This window comes from Podarcis bocagei, assembly GCF_964188305.1.
Source record: "Podarcis bocagei genome assembly, chromosome: 3".
Taxonomy (NCBI): domain Eukaryota; kingdom Metazoa; phylum Chordata; class Lepidosauria; order Squamata; family Lacertidae; genus Podarcis; species Podarcis bocagei.
Window position 1 is genome coordinate 32,915,429 of NC_138127.1, and position 21,769 is coordinate 32,937,197.

General features: G+C 43.5%; 1 protein-coding gene across 3 annotated transcripts in view; it reads right to left on the reverse strand.

Moving 5' to 3' along the window:
• FAXC (failed axon connections homolog, metaxin like GST domain containing) overlaps positions 1 to 20,986 on the reverse strand; it is a 29,597-nt gene extending 8,611 nt beyond the window's left edge. Inside the window, exons 1-6 of one of the 3 annotated variants that reach the window (XM_081186653.1) lie at positions 20,682 to 20,986; positions 20,058 to 20,582; positions 12,442 to 12,577; positions 8,876 to 9,072; positions 3,990 to 4,207; positions 2,483 to 2,599 (exon numbers count right to left, since the gene is read on the reverse strand). In XM_081186653.1, the coding sequence (XP_081042779.1) occupies positions 2,483 to 2,599; positions 3,990 to 4,207; positions 8,876 to 9,072; positions 12,442 to 12,577; positions 20,058 to 20,311 (922 nt within the window). In that variant the 5' untranslated portion in view covers positions 20,312 to 20,582; positions 20,682 to 20,986. Of the gene's footprint in view, positions 1 to 2,482; positions 2,600 to 3,989; positions 4,208 to 8,875; positions 9,073 to 12,441; positions 12,578 to 20,057; positions 20,662 to 20,681 lie in introns of those variants that run through there. The other 2 variants (XM_081186651.1, XM_081186652.1) reach the window with 2 other exon arrangements.
• Positions 20,987 to 21,769: the final 783 nt, after the last annotated feature.

Genomic DNA, 21,769 nt, shown 5'->3' on the forward strand with positions numbered 1-21,769 from the left:
ATTACCTGAAGTCTCCAGACCACACCCAAGGGCAGACCCACACAGAGTATGTTGCAGCAATCAAGTCTTGAGGTTACCAATGCATGTACAAGAGTGGTCAGGTGGTTGTTGTTATATATTTAATTATGCCTCATGTTGTTGTTGTTATATATTTATGTATACCTCATGTTGTTGTTGTTTTCCTGACAGGACTCAAGGCAGATTACAGTTAAAAATAAGGACCACTAAAAATAGAAAAATATATATTTTTAAATACTGTTTAATTTAAAAAGGGACCCTTGTGGTCCTTTCCATCTCTATGATTCTATAACTGATTTCTTTTGGAAGAAGGGTCTATTTCATATACAACTAATATGCTTCACAATCTTGTGGCTACATCTCAAAGTACCATTCCTATTTATTCATACTTTAGAACACATTTTATTGACTTGTTCACTGTTATATGTAACAGCAGCCATTATCTAGAAGAGAAAAATGATATATGTTCTGAGGACAACATGGGACAAAATGAAGCCTAACAAACTGCAGTGGAGGAATGCTTTCCCCTATAGCCTGTTTTTAGAACTCTAATAGAGATAGGTAATGTGCAACCTTGTACCACCAGGTGGCAGGGTTGTCTGAGAGAAACTTGCCTTTCTTCATCGGGATTCTACAAGAAAATATTCTGTAGAACAATATTTTTCACATACATAAACATAACGTATCTTCTGACGGTTCCCTCATTGTGAGAAGTCAAGTTACAAGGAACCAGGCAGAGGGCCTTCTCAGTTGTGGCACCCACCCTGTGGAACGCCCTCCCACCAGTTGTCAAAGAAATAAACAACTACAGTGGTACCTCGGATTAAGAACTTAATTCATTCTGGAGGTCCATTCTTAACCTGAAACTGTTCTTAACCTGAGGTACCACTTTAGCTAATGGGGCCTTCTGCTGCCGCCACACCGCCAGAGCATGATTTCTGTTCTCATCCTGAAGCAAAGTTCTTAACCCGAGGTACTATTTCTGGGTTAGCGGAGTCTGCAACCTGAAGAGTCTGTAACCTGAAGCATCTGTAACCCGAGGTACCACTGTATCTGACTTTTAGAAGACACCAGAAGGCAGCCCTGTTTAGGGAAGTTTTGAATGACTGATGTTTTAATATATTTTTAATCTTTTGTTGGAAGCTGCCCAGAGTGGCTAGGGAAACCCAGCCAAATGGGTGTGTGTGTGTGTGTGTGTGTGTATTTATTATTATTATTATTATTATTATTATTATTATTATTATTATTATTATTATTTTATTGCTTTGGGACAGTTCAGCTACAGATACTCTTCAACAAAACTGATTATCTTGGCCCATTCTAGTCTGGGTTCAGATCCGGTTGGGTACCAAAAGCAGCTTTGGCCACCCTGAGAAATGAGAATTTGAGAGGGACAGTGCGACCCTGTTGATTCTCCTTGATCTTTCAGCCATTGATCACCATAACATCCTGGAACACTTCAGAGAGTTGGGGGTACCATTTTATAGTGGTTTCTTTTCTACTTCTGGGGTCAGTTCCAGATAGTAGCATTAGGTAATATTGGGAGACTATACCTCAGCCCTCCGGCAGCTAATCTGTGGGGTACGAAAGGGTACACAATGCTATTTAATATCTATATGAAGCCACTGGAGGCAGTCATGGGGAGACCTAGAGCAAGGTGTCACCAGCACACTGAGGATGCCCAGGTCTATTTCACTGTAGCATCTGAATCAGGAGAGGTTGCGCATGGCTAAACTTGTGCCTGCCTAGATGCAGTCATGGACTGGATGAGAGGTAATGAACTGAAACTTAAATCAATATGCTAGGATCGAACAGCAGAGACACAGCTGGCCTCAATCAGAAGTCAGGCATTTAATATCACCAGTCTGATGCTCTTCTACCAGAGATTTGGCAGGTATCCTTGCTTTTTACTTTCAGACATCACTTGAAGACCATTTTATGCCTACAGACCTATGCAGTTGTTTACTCAAGGAAATTTTAGCCTGACATTTACAGATTGTTCTCTATTGTCTTTATAGCTTGTTTGCTTTTTATGTTGCCATTCATCATCCAGATGTTTTGTGAGAGGGTGATATATATTAGTTTGACATTTAAAACTCTGATCTTAGACCATAGGTTTTGCCTGAAGTCAGAAGTCCCATGCACACTTAGCCCCTTCAGCAAAGAACTATGCCTCCTGGCTCCACCTTCCTGACAGTGTTCACCATCCCAGCTCTACCTTCTGACTTCCCTGTCTTGGTCAAAAATCTGAAGGGTGAGCTAACTGCAGTCACTTAGCTTGGATAGCTCAGTTGGTTGGAGCATGTTGCTAATGGCAAGGTTGCAAGTTTGATCCTCATATGGGGCAGTTGCAAATTCCTGAATTGCATGAATAGGCCTTGGATCAGATTGCAAACAGGTCCTTTCCATTCACTATCAGACAATGCCTTCAAATCCATAATGCAGGAATTAAAGAAGCCCCTACCTTTAATTAGTCTCTCCGGCCTAGTTCCTGGCAGCGTCCACATTGCCTGTGCTAGATGTCCAAAGACTGTAGCATCTAAAGTGGAAAGTTTGGGCCCCATGATGTACTTCTTGTCACCTACAAAACAAAGCCAAAAGCATTTCTTTCTTTTTTTAAGCCTGTGGGTATTTATTTATTTCTCCCCTCCCAACTCACATACTGGTGACATCCTGCTATTATCTTCAAAGCATGAAGCTCAGCAGTTGAGCTTCTAAATCACAAATCACCAGGCACAAATTTCAATGATTGTAGAATGGCATTGCCATGTCACTGCAGGCATATTTCAGCCAGTTAATGCATCAAAAGGAAGAGTGTGTTAGAGTTCATACTGTATATAAGCCTGCATTTGAGGACTACTGCAATATGACCAAGGAGTTTTGTGCGTTAGCAGTGATAGACAATTTCCCCCAAAGAATACGATAAGCCCACAGTGCTCATTTAGCACAGGGGTGGGGGGCCTCAGCTACTACACAAGCAGCCTATTACACAAAGGCAAGAGTCAGCCTATTACACAACGGCAAGACCCATTGCTCTCTCCACTTCTTGCCTCTGGCCCCAGGGGTGTAGGGCTTCTCGCCAGTGCCCAGGGCAGATGCGGAGTGTGCTTGTTCAGCCCTCACCTTGGACCCCACCAGGCAGGCACCCCCCCAGCCCCTACCACCAACAGGCAAGCGCTTGGGTGCTGGATGAGACACATGGGCGCTTGGGTGCTGGATGAGACACCCTTTGTGCTCTCCAGCCCCCACCACCGGCAAGGCACAACAGGAATCTCTGTAAGTGCACCTGGTTTATGCCCCCCTATTGTGCGCCCGGGGCACCAGCCCCCCCCACACACACACTACACCACTGCCTGGCCTTTATGCCATAGGCATCTGGCCTCCAAAAGGTTGCCCCCAGAGAATTGTGATGTTGGGGCCGACAAAGGTTCCATACCCCCTGAATCAGAGTCATCATTGCAGAGGCAAATGAGGATGCTCATTCGCAAGGGAACTCTATGTGTGCATTACTGTGGAGTGGAAATGTGTGCAGTAATTTTAGGTGATCCATAGTGCCGGTATATTTAATTATTGTAGAGAATTTGAATGAATCATCGTGCATTCCTGAAAACATGTCTGAATCCTAGAATGCTGAGCCAAGTCTTCAATGACACCAGCTCTGCAGGTTTCCTTTCAACACAAAATTACTCTTACGCAGAATCAGAGTTGAATAGCCAAGACTGTGCATAATGAGAAATTAATCTCTAAAATCAACGCAACTAAATAAAATGTAAGTTGGCATATGAAAGCATCTCACGGTGGCTGAATTTCTGAAGCGTGTGCAATTTGGATTGTGGGGGAGATAATTTAACACATTCATGAGGCATATACCTAAACTATGCATAAGATGAAAGTGGTTGGAATAGTCTATCAAAACAAGTGATAATGCATTTTCAATATAATGTAATGTAATGAAAGGCACTGTACATTACCCAGAAGACCCGCCAGAGAGCGCATGTCTTTTTCCATCAGCTTGTAGATCTCTTCCTCAGAGAAGCGGCCGATGCCATGGCCATACATTTCCCGCCTCACTATTCCTTTCGTTATATGGCAGAGAATCCACTTCAGCAGGTCACTAAAAGGACCAGTAAAGGAAAGCATCTTCTGAGTCTCATGGAGATTGTCCACCCACTGGCAATATGCTAAGGTCCTAGAATGTGGTGAGGGGGGAAAAAACATTTATAGCTGTGAGGAACATAAACACACTTCTCTCGACCAAACCAAAACGGAAGCTGATAAACACGGATAATAGGAAGAACAGGCTTCATTGAGGCAGTAGATTCCCCAAACTTCTTTTGTGCAACACTGAAACAGAGAAACACTGCTTCGGGGTGAGGGGGGAGAGCACCATTTCACCACCCAGCTAGATCTACTATGAAGAGAAGGGTGACAGTATAATTATCAAACTTCTTTCAAACTCTTATTTTTAAATTTTTTACTACTAATAATAATCTACTACTTTTTTAAAAGTAGTAGATTATTAGTAGTAATAATCACACACACACACACACACACACACACACACACGGGCTTCCACCTCAGTAATACTGTATTTAAAACATTTTTACACCTTCCTTTCCACAAAATGCCCATAATTATCTTGAAAGAATCAAGTTTTCCTGAAGCTTAGGTATGAGCAATTGGCTAGTGTTCTCACAGGCTAGTATTTCAGGTGCTTTTGCTTTTCCGTACATGGCTTTCTCTTCTGAGGCCTCTGGAGCTATTTGCAATGTACCTTCTCTCTGCAGTGGCATATTGTGATTTGGAAAGACCGTTTTGTGGGTTGGTGTATGAGTGGCCCTACCTCCCAGCAGCAAGTTGCACCAGGTGGCATTTTAGTCCCATCTAACCCTTCAGCCTAGGCAATGATGATGCCAGTAATTACAAAGTAGTGACTGCAGACATTTTTGAAACAAAGGACTGCCTTGTGGATTAATAATAATGTTCTATAGCAATGCTTGTTTGAGTGTGAAAGCCACGTTTAATGGGACTGTTAATTACTTCTCTCAGCGACACTTGAATATTCCCCTTTCAAGAGGACTGCATGCAGCTGGAACCGGAGATGCACTTGTCAACAGAGTATATTAACAGAGACTTCCAAAAGCTAAACATGCAAAGAAGCTACCAAGACAGGCTTTGCGCTTGCGTGTCCCATACCCACCCACCTAGCCCCAGCCCTCGCCTCTTTCTCAGGACTATTCCAGGTAGCAGAGCAAATCACAACTTTAAAAGAGCAAGAGATCAACAATGCTCTCAAAACTAGGCGCAGTAGTTTTTCCGCAAGGTTCAGAATGAAATATTTATAAACCCAGAAATACTTTCTAAGTGGTGTCAATTCAGGTCGTTTACCCTACAGAGCCTGTCTACCGGCTCTCTTCCTTTGCCTCCTCATGCTGGCTTTTGAACAAAGTTGAGCTTCACCATTACCCTAATGCAGCTTTTACCAACCAAATGCCCTCCAGATATTTTGGACAACAAGCCCCACCAGCGTAAGAGCACAGGAAGCTGCCTTAAACTGAGCCAGAGCATTTAGCTCAGTACTGTCTTACAACGGCCATCAGCAGTTGCCCAGGATTTCAGGCAGTTGTTTCTCCCAGCCCTACCTGGAGACACTGGGGACAAAACCTGGGAGCTTCTGCATGCAAAGACCACACTGACTGGGACTGATGGGAGTTGTCATCCAAAACATTTGGAAGGCACCAGATTGGTGAAGCTTTCCCTAAAATGACAGAGGGTGGCCTCAGGTGACCCCACTGTGGGGTGGAAAGGAAGGTTTCCAGTTAGATCACACAAAAACAAATCTGGTCCCCTACCCTGAAAATATGCCAAGTGTGCCAGCAAGGTGCTTTTAGCACACAGTTCTCACTTCAGCCAACTGGCTTTGGGAAGTTCCAAGTGCCTATAAAGCTCACAGAAAACAGTCAGAACTGGCAGGGGCTCCCCAGTAACATTGACAGAAATCATTCAACACTATGCAGAAATTGATCAAGGAGAAGAAATTGCCAAGGAGAATTACACAACATTTAGAAGACATCTGAAGGTAGCCCTGTATTGAGAGGTTTTCAATATTTGAAGTTTTTTTCTGTTTTTAGTGTTCTGTTAGGAGCCATCCAGAGTGGCTGGGGAAACCCAGCTAGATGGGTGGGGTATAAATATTATTATTATTATTTAATGCTTTGTGTTTTTATTATGTTTTTAGATATGCTGCAAGCTGCCCAGAGTGGCTGCGGAAACCCAGCCAGATGGGCTGTTGTTGTTGTTGTTGTTGTTGTTGTTGTTGTCATTATCCATATTCTTCTTTAAAAAAACAGATACACGCAGAATGAGCAAAACAAATGCCATTTTAGGTCTTATATACAAAGGTCTTGTATGAGTACCCATCTGCAATATATGTAAGAGAGCCATGCCTGGGCATCTTCTTCGGAGCCCCAGATAGCAGTCCTGAAATCACTGCTAGTGCCTCTCAGCTCCCACACCAGGTGTTCTGTGACCAGGAGTGCTTCCAGATTGTCACTACTTCGGAGGGGGGGTATTCAGTCACCTAGGGGCAAATTCAGGTTGCACAATGACAGTTGATTAGGAGGTTGTTGGTGCAACAACTAGCTTCCCCAAAAGATTAAACTTTTTTGAAATGAGGAACGCAATAGGACGATGGGATAACACTTGCTTTCAGTTGCCAATGTTGCCTAATCTCCCTGAATGCAAATCTGAAATGTTCAGCATACACTACTGTTTTTTTATGCCTTCTATAGATCAAGATGCATTGTTCAAGGATGACATGTTTATTATATTTATTTCTCTCCCCTCCCTGATTGTTTGGGTTCTTTTGTTTAGTATTTAGTTTTGGATATACTTTTATAATATCACAATCTATTCTGCAGTCAATGTGTATGTATACACGCTGAAATATGAAAAACCTTCCAAAAATATTTGTTTGCTTGTTTTAAGCATGGGATGACACAACATCATCTAACCTCCCCATAATCAAAAGAGAATGCATGCTCATTCAATAGCCAACACAGTCTAATCTCCCTGCAAAGAAATCAGGGCGAATGTGCGTTGGGAAGCACTCTGGGTTGCCAGAGCTCAGCTGCAGAAGCTGAGTTGGGGAGGGTTGGAAAGGAGGAGGAGGAGGAGGGGGAAAAAGAGAGTCACGCCAGCACAGCAAAAGTCTTTTGTGGATCCAACCCTTAATTATTTATCAAGCTAAACTACTTGCTGAAATGGAACAAGAGAGAGACGACATCAATAGCAGTACTTTAAAGGAAATAACAAAGCAGTGGTTGAAGAGGAATGTAATGGAAGGGAGGAACTCTCCCAGCTTCATCTCCTCTGTCCTGCACCTTTATTGCTGAGAAGGAAAAACCAAGTATAATTTTAATCATTTCAATTCCCCAGCATCTCCAGACAGGTCTGGGAATGCCCCCTGTCTGAAACCCTGGGTAGCTGTTGCCAGTCGGTGTAGACAAAATTGATCTGACCAATGATCTGATTCAGTATAAGGCTGCTTCCAATATTTCTAGTAACAGATAACAATGGGTACCTATTTTAGAGGGAGCTCTTGGACCTTTCTTTCTCGACAGGCAACATTCCATCAGGAATTCTTCCTTGTATACAATGAGTATATGGGGTAAGCAGGCATTGATGCTGATGATGACAGTGGCAACTATGAAGGAGCTCAAAGCACCTTGGACTGCAATCTATAGGGACTGCAATCCCATCCAGGCAGCTTACAGGGCCAGAACCCATTTGACTTCAGAAATGCACTGTTTGCCTTCAGCACATGCTCCTTCCATCTCCAAGCACATTGCCATTGTATGGTGTCAGCTGCTTTGAAATGGCCCAAAACCATACAGAATCTTTGGGGAAATTTCTTGAAACTCGGGAGGCTTTGCAGGCATATCTAGATGGTACAATTCTGAACTAAATGTACTGAAGTGGAGAAGTTGAATAACATGAATCGAATGTAAAATATAATATGGGGTAGCATAAGTTAATTCAGAAAATGGCTTAAAACAGGCTGCTGCGTGAAGAATCCTGCCTTTGATTAGGGAGGTGAAGCAGCTGGCTTTTACTGACTTATTATGGAAGCAAACATTGAATGTCTAAGAACATGAAATCTCTCTATGGCATTCTAACTGTGCTTTTTCCATTATCATAAATCCTCCAAGTCAGTTTTGCTCTCCCTGGGGTCCATGGGAGGCATTTGTTGACTTGATGAGTCAACAACAAGAGAATAAGCCTAGGTGCAAGGAAATGGAAGTAGATGGGACTGTGTATTTTCAGCCACCTTTATTATCTGTATTTCAATTTTGGATAATCCCTTCATTTTGTTCCTTCCTACTTGTTGCCTTATAGCTGATTGATTAGACTGAAAGCCTTAGGAGGTCAGAAAACCACTTTGGGCAACTGCTGTAGCCCTTGGGAAAGGGCAGGCTTGCTATCAAAATTAAAGAGAGATGAACAGAGGCTGCAGCCCTATATTTCTATGCAGACATAGATATTCCCGGGCCCCCTCAAAGTTGATGAGCATTGCCATTCAAATGGTGTGTGCCCCACATCTTGTGATCAATTATGTGGGGCAGGACTTACTTGCCCCCTCCCAAATGTTTTATTCAGGTTGGCAACCCTGATGTGCAAAGTTTATGCAAATCTGTGCCCCCTTGTCTTTTGGGGTGAATGGAATATTTTCGGGTGGTGTGAGTAAGCAGAAAGACAATGCTAATAAAACTAGAAGACAGAAAAGAGAATTGGGTCTAACAAGTGTGCTATCACATCTGAAATCACCAGAGAGCATCTAATATCCATGGCAACTTACCAGTAAAAGTGCTCCTCCACCATTTTTGTAACAGCTCTAGAAACAGCTCTTTCATGTGGGCCAAGATGTTTGTTTAAATTGACTCCAAGCTTCTCTTCCAGAAAATCAATAATGAATTCTGTGCCGGACACTTTTTTGCAATTGTATTCAATCCACGGCATTTTCCCTTGAGGGGAAAGTTTTCCATCAAAGTAGTTCTAAGAAAAGAAGTACCAAAACAAAAACAGGGGGAGAAATCAAACACACATTTAAAAAATAATAACAACACAACAATCACAAATCAGTAATTCAGGCTCTATTGCTAAGTCAACAACAAACCCACAGGTCACAACCAAGCATTATGTCTGCTCCTGAATGAATGGTGAGGTGTTTTATCTACCTTTTATGCTTTCATTCTCTGCCCGCAGGAAAATTTGCTGCAGGGGGACTCTCAAGTGTAGCTTGAGCTGAGCAACAGAGAAGGATAACAAGAGCAGACAGGGATGGGTAACTGGGCAGGAGAAATCACAGATGCCTCATTTCTAGAGTCAGAAACATGCTTTAAAGGTAAATTTGGCACCTCTCTATTCCAAACTGTAATGAGCTCCCTAGACCTGTGTAGGTATGCATGCCCATCTCCTGAACCAGCCTACATTTTTGGACATTTATAGACCAAAAGTAGGTAACAGGCAAAATTGCAAAAAGTGAGATAGCCCTCAGCTGGATTTTTCAGACTCTGTGGGTGTGGGTGCATATGAGACTCTACCACCAACTTTAATCCCTTGGCAAGTCCAATAAAGACAGATGGCTAGACTGAGGGTGGGAGGGTTCAATTGCAACCCAGATCTAGCCCTTATTCTTTCAAGTGTTCCAGTATGGGTAACCAATTCTTTCTGCATGTCAAACACCTGCCTTCCCATTCCCATTTGAATATGGCTCACTACAAGAAGGTGGCAGAGGGTTAAAGGCAGGTGAAACAGCAAAGGAAGAACAAGAAAGGCAACATACAGAGCCCATCAGGTAGTTAATAATGGTGATGACATGATAGAGAGGATAGATAGATGATAGATAGATGATAGTCAAGCATAACACCCAGTGACGTTGGGTAGAAAAAATGTTTGGTGGGAATTTTCCAAGATGGATTTTTTTTCAAATTATGTTTTTTAAAACAAAAAAAAAGCCTCTGCTGCTACATTTTTATGTAAATCATTCTCTACTTTTAGAAATCCATTGCTTCACAAATTTAATTAGTAACATAATGAACCAACATAATGCTAGTCAAATTGAGCAATTGGAATGGAGACAAAACCAGTCAAATCTAAAATCAAAGCTGCAATTAACTTCTTCTCATGAGTCTAATCCTAGGAAGCACATTCATGAGCACAGTTCTTCAGGCCTGCTATGTTTTGATCACCTTCATTTCTCCCACCCCCTTAATATCTAAACAATATAAGCAAAGAGTGTGCAACCGAGTCATTATATTTATATCTCACCTTCCCTTCCAGCAACACTACGTGTTTCTCCTCTCCCTCTCCCTCTCACATATTTACAAGTATTCAAAAAAAAAACCCCACCTTTACATGGGAATTATTTTTAACAAATTAACATTTAAACCATACGAAGTGTTTTATTGATCCCCTAATCAAATATAACAATTCTACTTTTAGTTACATGGGAAACAAAGTCAAATAAACCTGCTAAAAGACATCAAATCTGTGGGGGGTAGCAGAAAAAATAAATAAATTTGGGCTTGGGGAATCCAGTTCAAAATGGGCTGTAAAATTCACATGGCTAATAATAGCAGTCGTTTGTTACAACCCTTTGCCAATATGCCAAAACAATATGGTTTCTATGTTCTTGTCACGTGTAGCAGTGGGAATGACGCAAGCCTGGCACATGTGAATGGTACCATTGGGCAGGCAGGTTCCAGCAGGCCGTGCAAGAGAGGGAACCTCTTCTGCACATGTATGGACCTCACCGAGTTAAGACAACAGTCAGCTCCCAATCTACTGAAAGTGCCACAATAATAAAATCTTCTTCCCGAATCTGTCCTTGACAAAAATAGCGAGGGATGTGAAAAGACAAACTTCAGTATAATCAGGATATACCCAAGAAATAATTGCTTTTTAACAGCAGTTGCTTTCCCTTCCACATGGAATTGCAAATAGCAGGTACAAAATGTATTAACACCACCAGGCAGGTGTTCAGGCAGTCCCTAAGCAAACCTGAACAACTCCCTCTATTTCCAGTGTGCAGAGGCAAGTGACAGTGCTTTCGTAGCCAAAATCGCATCACCCGCTTACAAGAGGGAAGTAGCAGCAGGCTCAGGGGAAACACCCCCCACTTCCAGGTTTTCAGAAGGTGGGGGTAACTAAAGAATGGGGATACAGACACCCTGGAAAGAGCATTCTCAATGACCATGAAATGCTAGGTGTCTTTGACAGAGGCAGAAGGGAATATCTGGGGACAGCATGGCTCATGGGCACCACAAGATTAAACAGGAGCACTCCGCACAGCAAAATTATGTGGCAGAGCCCACTGCGATTCTGCATGTTTTAAAGCAAACGTAGGGGTAGTAGTTCAGTGGTAGAGAATATGCTGTGCATATAAATTGTCCCAAGTTCAGTCCCCAGCTATGGCTGGGAAGAATCTCCTGGCTGAAATTCTGGAAAGCCACTACCTGCCAGTGGCTACAATATTGGGCTAGATGAACTAATGGTCTGACTTGTTCCAATGTTCATCTGCTTCCTAAAAAGGAATATTCTACTCTAGAAATGCTCTTCTGACCTGGTCCCCCTGGGCTGTTCCACTTGTCTTCATGAAAATTCAGTCCAGATGCATACTGCTCTCTTGGACTTTGGGTTGCTCACTGGATAAGGTAAGGAATGTGTGAGATAGCTATGCAGCCTTACACTCATATGGCTGTTACTTTCTTAGCAAGGGGTAGCGGAGTCTTCATCTCTGTGAATTTTGGAAGCAGCAAGAACCATGAAGAGTCAGAAAAACACAAAAGTGTGTGTGTGTGTGTGTGTGTGTGTGTGTGTGTGTAAATGGTAGAGATAGACTGAAATTCGGTATTAAGCTATGGTTTTTTAAAATCAGAATTGTTATTTTTATGGACACACCTAATATATTTATCTATCTACTAAAATTAACATGTTCAATCAAGTAAATGTCACCTTAATCAGAAGGCAACCCTAAGAATAATTGATTAAAGAAGGAGACAATCACATGGTACAGAACTCTGGCATGACTGTACTACATCATTTATATACAAGGATCATTTTTTGAAAACAGTCCCACCCACAAACCTGTCTACTACACACATGTCAAAGCTTACTTGTAAAGAGTTATGTGTTCCCATGTTTAAGCTTTCCACCAAGAGTGCAATATGGGAGAGTTTTCCAACAAGCTGCCTAAAAACTTGCATCATGAGGTGGTACTGTTCTGCAATGACTGCACCACGGGACTCTTTTCTCATTAGAACAGACCAATACACCTATCCTCTAGGCGAGGCATATGGTCCTAAAATAGGTGGCATCATGCGCCTGTAAGTAGCCAAAGTAACATAACATGCACAAGTTTACCTGGTAGGGCAAATCAGCCATCCTTAAGTAAGTCTCCATTTTCAAACAGAAAGGAGATAAACTCGGAATACCATTGTTTGGCCTTGAAAACTGATGCAGTATAATAGCATCTTTTGAATCAACCTCTTGCTCTTTCCTATAAGCAAAACAAGCGAGTAAGTTTTACAAAACAGAATCCATCATGCGTCATACAGCATCAATATGTCAAACTTGCAAAGCACAATGCAACTGCTGAGGCAAACTTTCCTTATGTCATTCAATAGGCTGCCACCATTTTGTATTCATTAAGCTTTAAGTCACTAAGAAGCACTTTGGACTGCAAAGGTAAAATAAGCCAAGTCAAGATGATTCAATATTCCAAATATCTAAAACCTTCCACAGTTAAATTCATATACACACAAATGACCATATTCATGGTTATGATGAAAGTGTTACATGTAGAGATGCCATCTTGTCCAGAAACTGCCTTGATAGCAAACATAAGCCTTGATTTATTATTAGTTCATATCTAATGCTGCTGAGTATTACTTTAAAATTATCAGGACATTATGCTATACTAAAATTAGCATGGTACTTGTAGCATGTTGAAGGAGAAGATAACATATAGCAATAGACCCAAAGTACTTGGCAAAAGCCTTTGAAGTTAGAATGTTGAGAAGTCCCTTTTTTTCTTTTGAAGCAAGCTTATAGTCCTCATGGTGAGATAATTACTCTTTCCCTCCACCCACCTTCCTTATTTCAAATAAACTCAGTCAAGTCAATCCAAGGATCAACTTAATTTTTTCTATGCCTGTGAGGAACCATTTCACAATAAATATAACCAGGCTTGTGTATATTCTGAAATCCCAATATCAGCAAGCAGGACATTTAGTATTGACCAAGGAAGTTAACATCCTGAGAAGATCAGTTTACCTCTATTTTAAAAGCAAGGTTCAATCCACTAAGATTGCTGAAACAGATTTGGTTAAAAGTCCCAGAACCCTGGGGTGCAAATATTTACAAAGGTATTTCTTACATAAGGATGCCATACATGGTTCTTCCTCAATCAATTTTACTTTCACAACACCCTATGAAACAGCCTAGCAGCTGAAAGATAGGGACTGGCCCTGTATCTTCTAGTAAACTTTATAGCTGAGTAAGGATTCAAACCTGGGTTTCCCTGGTCCTAGTCTGACAATCTCAGCACTACACCATTCTGGCTCTTCAATATGATCTATTGCCTCCACCTTTGTCTTCATCCCCTATCCTAGTCCCAGGAGCATCAGGAAGAGCAGGATTCCTAGAGTGGTTGCTTTAGGGTGGCGCCACCTTGTCCAATATGGCGCCACCTTAGAACAACCACTCTAGGAAACAGGTGTGCAATGCACACATCTACCCACTCAAGCAGCTCCCAGGCTTAATGGTGCATGAGGTCCACTGTCCAGAAAAGTACCGTATTTTTCTCTCTATAACACGCAGATTTTTTCTCCTAAAAAGGAAGGGGAAATGTCTGTGCGTGTTATGGAGCGAATGTGTGGTCCCTGGAGCCGAAAAATCAGGCAAAAATCAAACCGCGCTTCACGGAGAAGGGAAACCTGAAAAGAGGAAGCGGCTGCTTTCCTGCATTCTGCCTCTGGGTCTTACTGCCCACCCTCCTCTGTTTCCTTGCTGTGTTTGCTCAAACGGAACAAAGAGCAGGGAAAGCCCCTCCCCTCCAGGCAAGTAGAGAGGAGAGCAGAGCGTCCAAACAAAGAGCAGGGAAAGCCCCTCCCCTCCAGGCAAGAAGAGGGGAAAGCAGAGCGTCTTTCTAATTCCTCTCCATGCTCCGGAGGGAACAATGTTTGTGAAGGGAAGAGAGATTACAGGTTCAGCTTAAAATTCTGATTTGACTTCCTGCTTTTTGTTTTTGGAGACACACAGCATTCAAATATGCTTTCTTCCATTTAAAAGGATGAAATCCTTAAACAGTGTTTTGCCTGTAAATTCATGCGATCTGGAAGATTACAGTGTCTGTACCTCTTAAGGGATGGCAAAGCTTAGGTTTCGCTGCTAAATAGTTCTTAATGCAGTTAAAATGCTTTCTTCTGTCAAGGCAATTAAAATATATATATATCAGGCAGCCGGAAAACATGCAGGTGGGAGGGAGAGAGAGAGAGAGCGCTGGCTGGCTTGGGTGGGTGGGTGGGTAGAAACTTTTGCCTTCCTTTCCTCACGTTATAGCCCTCTCCTGCATTCTTAGCCTTCTGTGTTTTTCCTTCCCCCCCCCCCCACTTAAAATGTGGTTACAAAGCATGGATCCACATGGATCCTCAGGATCTTTGCATTGGGTCACCCCAAATTCACCATCAGAGCACATAGCATGTCCATGGCTACAGCCTGCCCCCCCCCCCCCAAATCACGCACCCACTGTTGCCTGGGGCTGCAATGGTGCAAAAACGTGGTTACAAAGCATGGATCCACATGGATTCTCAGGATTTTTGCATTGGGTCACCCCAAATTCACCATCAGATCACATGTCTGTGGCCACAGCATGAAGCACAAAAATGATACGTCCACTGTTTCATTCAGAATATTTTTTCCCTTGTTTTCCTCCTCTAAAAACAATGTGCGTGTTATGGTCAGGTGCGTGTTATAGAGCGAAAAATACGGTAGTTCTGTCAACATAAGGATTTCCATTTGTGCAATTGATCTTCCCCTCCCTCTCATTGCCCTGTGTGCCCACACAAATCTGCTCCAAAGGGTTGGGGGAGGAACCAGAGCAAAAAGGAAGAACACAGGAAGAGGAAGTTCCATTCAGCAAATGGAAATCCTTGTGCTAATGAAACTATTTTCTTCAATGCTGCCCAAAGTCTGCCACATGGCAGGGCTACTTAGGACACTGGCAGAGGGCAGGGGAAGTAGTGGCCAAGATAATGCGGCCCCAGTGCCTTGCACAGCTCTTTGCCTGTCCTACAAGTGAACAGAAGTTATGCAGGTATATGCAACTGTACTTATTTTGAATTTTAAAATAAATAAAACACATGGAGCCCTGAATATTATGTACAACACCCACCCACTTTGGTTGGACATCCGCCACATGCATTAAAATGATACAGAAAGCTTGATAATTCATGAAAACTAAAACATGCAGATCAGCAAATCCTTTGTTTTCATAGATTATTTCCCTCAGTGGTGCTAATCAGATTTCCACATTCTATAATCCCATTGATTTTAATGAGATGGGATACACATAAAACTTGTGGATAAATAAAAGCTGGATAAGCCAAAAGGAACTCTGGTTATAGGGGGCTTCAGTTGCTATGAGGCACCCTGTATGAAGAGATTGATAGAATAAAACTCTTACTATGAGCCTTTGTCCCACACAACTCAAAATGTGCTAGTCCTGTGACAACAACAGTATTTATTATTGTGCTTCTCCTAATCTCTTACAGGTTATCTTATACTTTACCGAAGTCAACCTGACAGTAGCTCTGTGAAGAAACTTCACAGTTAAGGTAAAGTCCAAATACAATAATATTGTTATGATATGCATACTTTTGGATGAAAATTGTCCACTGCGTCAATTGGGGCGGGATGAGAGGAGAGGAGCCTCCTGCTCCTGTCTAGAGAGCCAGGAAAAACACAAAGTGCTTGGGTTCAGCAGGCAGTCTAAGAAATGGTTAGGCCAATAACAGTTTCAAAATATTGTGTTTTTTGTTACATACTTGCAAGGCTTCAGTTAACAAAAGAATCTTGTTGTTATATGGGTCAGGAGAATTGAAAAGGGTCAAATTGTCATAGGTTCTTTAGCAGACAATCTATTCAGAGATCATTCGTCCTCACATTTATAGGCTAATGGGGATTCAGAAGTGCAGAGAGAACTCTGATGATTGCTCAGAGGATTCTGGCAGGGGTGGAGGAACGCAACAGAAGCAGGGAAAGGAAAAGGGGAAAGGAAGGACTGCCCTGTATGGAGCCAGTCATGAGAGAACAGTTGGTCAGAGAGTGAAGAGACTAGAAAGAGGCAGAAGGTTAGCAGAGAATCACTAAAGGCAGACAGAGAGGGAAGGCAGTGTGAGGGCATTCCAGTTTCAGTTCTCCAGAATAATTATTTAAACTGTATGATGTGGGGATCCTATTTATTTTTATTTTATTAAGATTTATAAGTCACCCATCATCAAAGATATCAGGGAGGTGAACAAATATAACCAAAAAAACCATTAAAAGAACAGTGAGAACAAAACGTAGCTACAAGGCAGTAAGGATACATAGGACTAAGTGGCAATGTCCTTGTGTAGCACAAAGGCAGACCTTCATGAACTAGGAGACCTTATCAAAGCTACAGTAAACCTTCCACTTGCTGTCAGGCATCAGTGTGATACCCAGTGGCTTCACCATGAACTCTGGCCCCAGAGGTTCACCTGCAAATATACTTACCACTAGATGCATGACACACAACTGTTCATCACTATGTGTGCCTATCCCAAGTATCTCCCACCCAGCACTTTTAGAAAATTCCATTCCAACAGGTTGAGCTCTTAATGCAATGTCCGGATATCAAAATTTCCCATAGACAGTCCAGTCTAGCTTCAGCTACAGAAAGTATCGTTGTACTAATGCCAGGGAACAGATATTGGCCTTAAGGCTGTGCTGTTTAAGCAGTAAATATAGTTACAAAGAATGCAAAGTTGGTTAGAGTGAAACAAGAATGCCCTCTGGCTCTTTTTTTCTTCCCATTCACCCTTCTCCTGTTTGATACCTGTGTCTTATCTGTGGCAAGCTCAACATCCTCTGAGATGGGGTGGGGAGTGTCTACACTGGACTCTGAAGCACTGTTTCCCTCATCCTTGGAATAAGGAAGAAATCTCTCTCCACTCGCCTTCCTCAGTGCTTTTGAGCTTCCACCAGCTCCTGCTACAAAAAGAATTGCTGCGTGTCTTTAACCACAGTTGGTTAGAGACTGTGGTGCTGATAACTCCAAGGTTGCAGGTTCAATTCCCATACAGCACAGCTGCGTATTCCTGCACTATAGGGGTTGGCCTAGATCAGGGGTGTCCAGCTGCCGAGAGACTGCAATCTACTCCCACTAAAAAAACTGGCAGTGATCTACGCATTGTATTTACCAGAGTTGTTTAACTTTTTTTAGGGAATCAAAGTTGTTGTTTTTAGGGAGACAGAGTTATCTCTCCCCTTGCTTAGTAACCAGAAGAAACCTAGAGGGCACAATCCCTTATCAGGTACTTTCACTTGTGCGTAGAGTGACACTCTGCTCTCATCTCTACTGCAACAGATAGGTGATATTGGCCTTGCTTGGTGTCAAAGACCTAAATGAGTGCATAAATTACTACAGTGCTCCATTTCCTGATTGCAACCATAGCAAAATCTCTAATGATTTTCTGGAGCACTGACTAACCAGTGTTACAAGAGTCTTCTCCTCTGATGACTCAGGCCAGCACAAACAGCAATTCAGGATAAATCCACCTAATTCATTTTACAAGCTTACTCAAAATTGTAGAATAAAGGTATGCATTTCCATCTTTAGTTGTTCTTGTTTCTCTCGTGGCAATTTGCAACAGTTCTCAGATGTCACAGATATCAATCTGTTTACTCCTGTTTTGTGCAAGGATGGCTCCTTTGTCTACCAGAATAAATCTGTCCCAATAATCTCTGGATGTTGCCATCACCACCACTCCAAACTTATCATCTAGATCTATAGGAGAAATAGTTTGCCAGGTGCTGTCCCAAGACAGCCAGGACTCATGCTACAGTTATTTAATATAGTTTACAAGAATAATAAAGACCAACTACGGCACCAGTTGTTAATTTCAGGTTCTGGCCTATGACAATCACAGCTGCATAATTTATCTAAACATTGATGGTCTCTCGTTTTAAGCTGTTTGTGGCCTTTACAGCAAGCTATACTACAGTGCAAGAAGACCATTGCAAATAGATGGAGATGGTATCATTTTGAAGTAGGAGGCACATCTATATTGACTTTTATGTCAACAAACCCTCGTGTCTGAAGGTAAGGGAGTGTAAGAAAGGTGCTTCGCAGATCTGGGACAGCTTTGGAGGGTTTGGGGTACAATTCAGCAACTGTGGGAGAATGTAAACATGTGTCAGATGAGAAACACTAACTGATTCTCCAATTGCAAAAGAGAGAGGGGTGTGTGGAGGATGTGGTGACTTATTTATGGCAGTGGGACTAGCAGGAAGTTTTTTGGGTCTGGGTTCATCCCACCATTACCACCTCCTAATACCTTCCCCAAAGAAGTAGCATTGCCAGAAAGTTAGAGGCTGACCAGATATTTAGTGGAACTGCTATGTTTGGGTGGAACTTGAAGACTTAGAGCAATGAGGAACTACAGGCCTGGGAGCCAAATGTAGCCCCTCAGGCTTCCCTGTCTGGCCCTTGGGCCTTTCCCCAGTCCTACTTCATATCTCTCTTGAGTGTCTTTTCCTGGCTGAAATGTTTTGTGGAACTCCCATAATGCCCCTTGGTTGCCTGGAAACTAGCCTAGTGTATCAATGTGAAATTTACATTTGCTTCTTCAATCGCTTTTGCCTCTGGCCCCTCCGACAACACACTGATCATTTAGAGTTTAAAATGTGAAACACTAGTGAAGGACAGGGAATGGACAGCTGTGTGCCATGGAAAAATCCCACAGTAAGCAGTTTTGTAAAGGTGACGTATTATGACTCAAAATGATAACAGAAGCAGAGATAACAGAAGGTGCATCCCAACTGAATGGAGTTGCTATCCAATACATGAAAATGAGGTAACGGAAGTTTACGCTCTGATTCTCCCCCTCTCCCTGTTTTCTACACCCATTTCTGTCATATTTGGTGCTCATATCATATGATTTGCAGCATAAACACATACCTATAATAGGATAGAGAGGGCCATATAAACCAATGCCACAACCCACCAGAAAGTCTCCAGTGCAAGCCCTATTTGTCAGAAGGCTGACCATGGGGACTACTATTCTGTATGCCCAACCAGTATTATTTGGCTGTGTGTCAAGTACTCCATAATAACCACATTGCAAGAAACCCAAAACAAACCACACCCCTACGAAGTGTCCACATCAACTGCTAGCATTTAAGACCTGTGCATATATTAATATTGGGATATTATTTTTCCATGGCCCCTAACCTTAAAACATAGTTGGCATGGCCTGATCAGCTTGAAGCGTATTATAAAACTCACCTTTATTCATGGGGGGGGGCATGAAAACCTGTCTGCAAATCGCACCTGGAAGCCCCCCACCCTTCAGCTGCATTCACTCAGTGCCATAAAAACACTCTACATATGCTCAGAGGCCCATGACAAGCATTTCACGGGAGCACTGGCACTGAAAACAGGTTCCGGGGTTGATGGACCTTGGGCTCAGACTTGGGCCTGCAGTTGTGATGGTCCACATTGAAACAAAGGAGGTGCAGCTTCTCTTTCTGCGGGTATCCTGGAACCCATTTGATCGATGCATGATGGCTGATCACAACCCGTCCCTTCCCCCACCCAGCAAGGAATCCCCCCACCCCACCCTAGGAAAACAACCCTCGTCCCTAGGGGTGCCCTTGCTGCGCGCTATTTTGCACCTCTTAGCTCTCCATCTCTCTCTCCCAAAGACACCCCCCCGGAGGTGCCCCCCTCTCACCTGATGGCCAGGAGCTCGTGGAGCAGGTAGGCGGCGGCGGCGAGCAAGGCTCCCCCGGTCAGATAGAGGGTTTTCTTCCACCACGAATCGGACCCCAGCCCGGCCATGACCCCGCCGTAATCCTGCAGAGGGAAAGCGATGATCTCCCCATAAAAGGAGAAGCGCTCGTCGGAGCCCGCGCACCAGAGGCTCTGGTTCCGGCTGAGATCCACCACGCACGACCTGGACGAGGCGAAGCCAACCCCCCAGGGCATGCTGCGCGGCGAGGGCGGCGCTGGATCCCGGTTCCCCCAACGAGCACGGGCGCAGCCAGGGCCGGCGTCTGCATCGGGGGGAGAAGCAGGCGGCGAGCCGGAGGCTTAGTTAGAGGCGGAGGAGGAAGAGGAAAAGGAAAGCGAGAGCAGCGTGAGCAGCAGCCGCGCCGGGTCTCCTTGGCGAGCTCTGCAACATCATCATCACCGTCCTCCTGCAGCTGCTTCTCGCCTTTGTGCCTTTGCATGCAGGAGGGGTGATGTCATGGCTCTCCTGCCTTGGGGAAAACAAACAAATAAATAAATAAACCTCAGGATCGATTCATCTACCCTGAAACATCCCCCCCCCTCCCCGCGATCCAGGCGCACTCACCCAAGCCTGCCTCCCACTGTGGCGTCGGCTGGAGGGAGGACGAGGAAGGTCGCGGCGGCAAAAGGGCAGGTCTGCCCAGAGCTCTGGGACAAACAGGGCGGGGATCGATGCGGGATTGAGGGCTGGCTTGGAGGGAGAAAGCGCGCCCCGGTCTGCTTCATTGGCTCATCATCATGGTGCTGTCCTTCCTTCCCTGCAGCTTTCACAACATTAGACCCGACCGTGTCACGTGGGTGGCGTTCAGGTGTGTGGGGGGAGGGGGGCTGGACGCAGCATCCTAACAAATAAAAGCATGCGTTCTCGTTGGTAAACAAAACCCCTGCTTTTTAGAAGATGCGGGTTTTTATTTATTTTAATTATTAGTTTTCCTTCCATGTTTGGCCATGAGGACGAACGGTGTGATCCTATTCATGTTTACTTAGAAGCAAGTCTCACTCTAGATTCAATAGGGCTAGCTCTCAGATAAGCGTCCAGACAAAAGATTTGCCGCCTAGCTCCTCTTGGCCCTCAGAACCATGGTTGCTTCATTCATCACCATTCCCCTGGCCCAGAAGTCAGCAACCAGTTTGGGCAAAGGACCGTTGATGCTTTTTAATAGAGAATGGGGTGGGTCTCTGATGGACCCCATTGCCACTTACTCAAATGGCATTGATGCAAAGGCCTACTGGCAGGGATTGACATGGACTGCTCTTCCAAACCCCTCTTGGGAGGGGAAGGGTGACTAGTTGCTGAATCCTATCATAGGGAACAGCTAATTTCCCCACCCATGTTACCCGAGATGCCTCTGCAGATGGAAAAAAACTGTTAACAATCCTCCCAATTTAGGGTGGCAAGTGTGAGGTTATCCTTACAAGCCTAAGAAACAATCTAGAGCAGATCTAAATGCCAAGGCCATTTAGCAAACTTCCACTTGTCTTCCTGTTAATGTTTTCATTACTGTCCCTTGAAATCTACTTCTTCCTGTATTTATAATAGTAATTTTTCTTTCTTTAGACATTTTCTTTCTTTCTGCAGAGATTCTACTGACCGAGGACAACTTGTCCTTTTTCTATTATGAAGTGCATCTTCTTTTCCAATTAGCTTCTGGC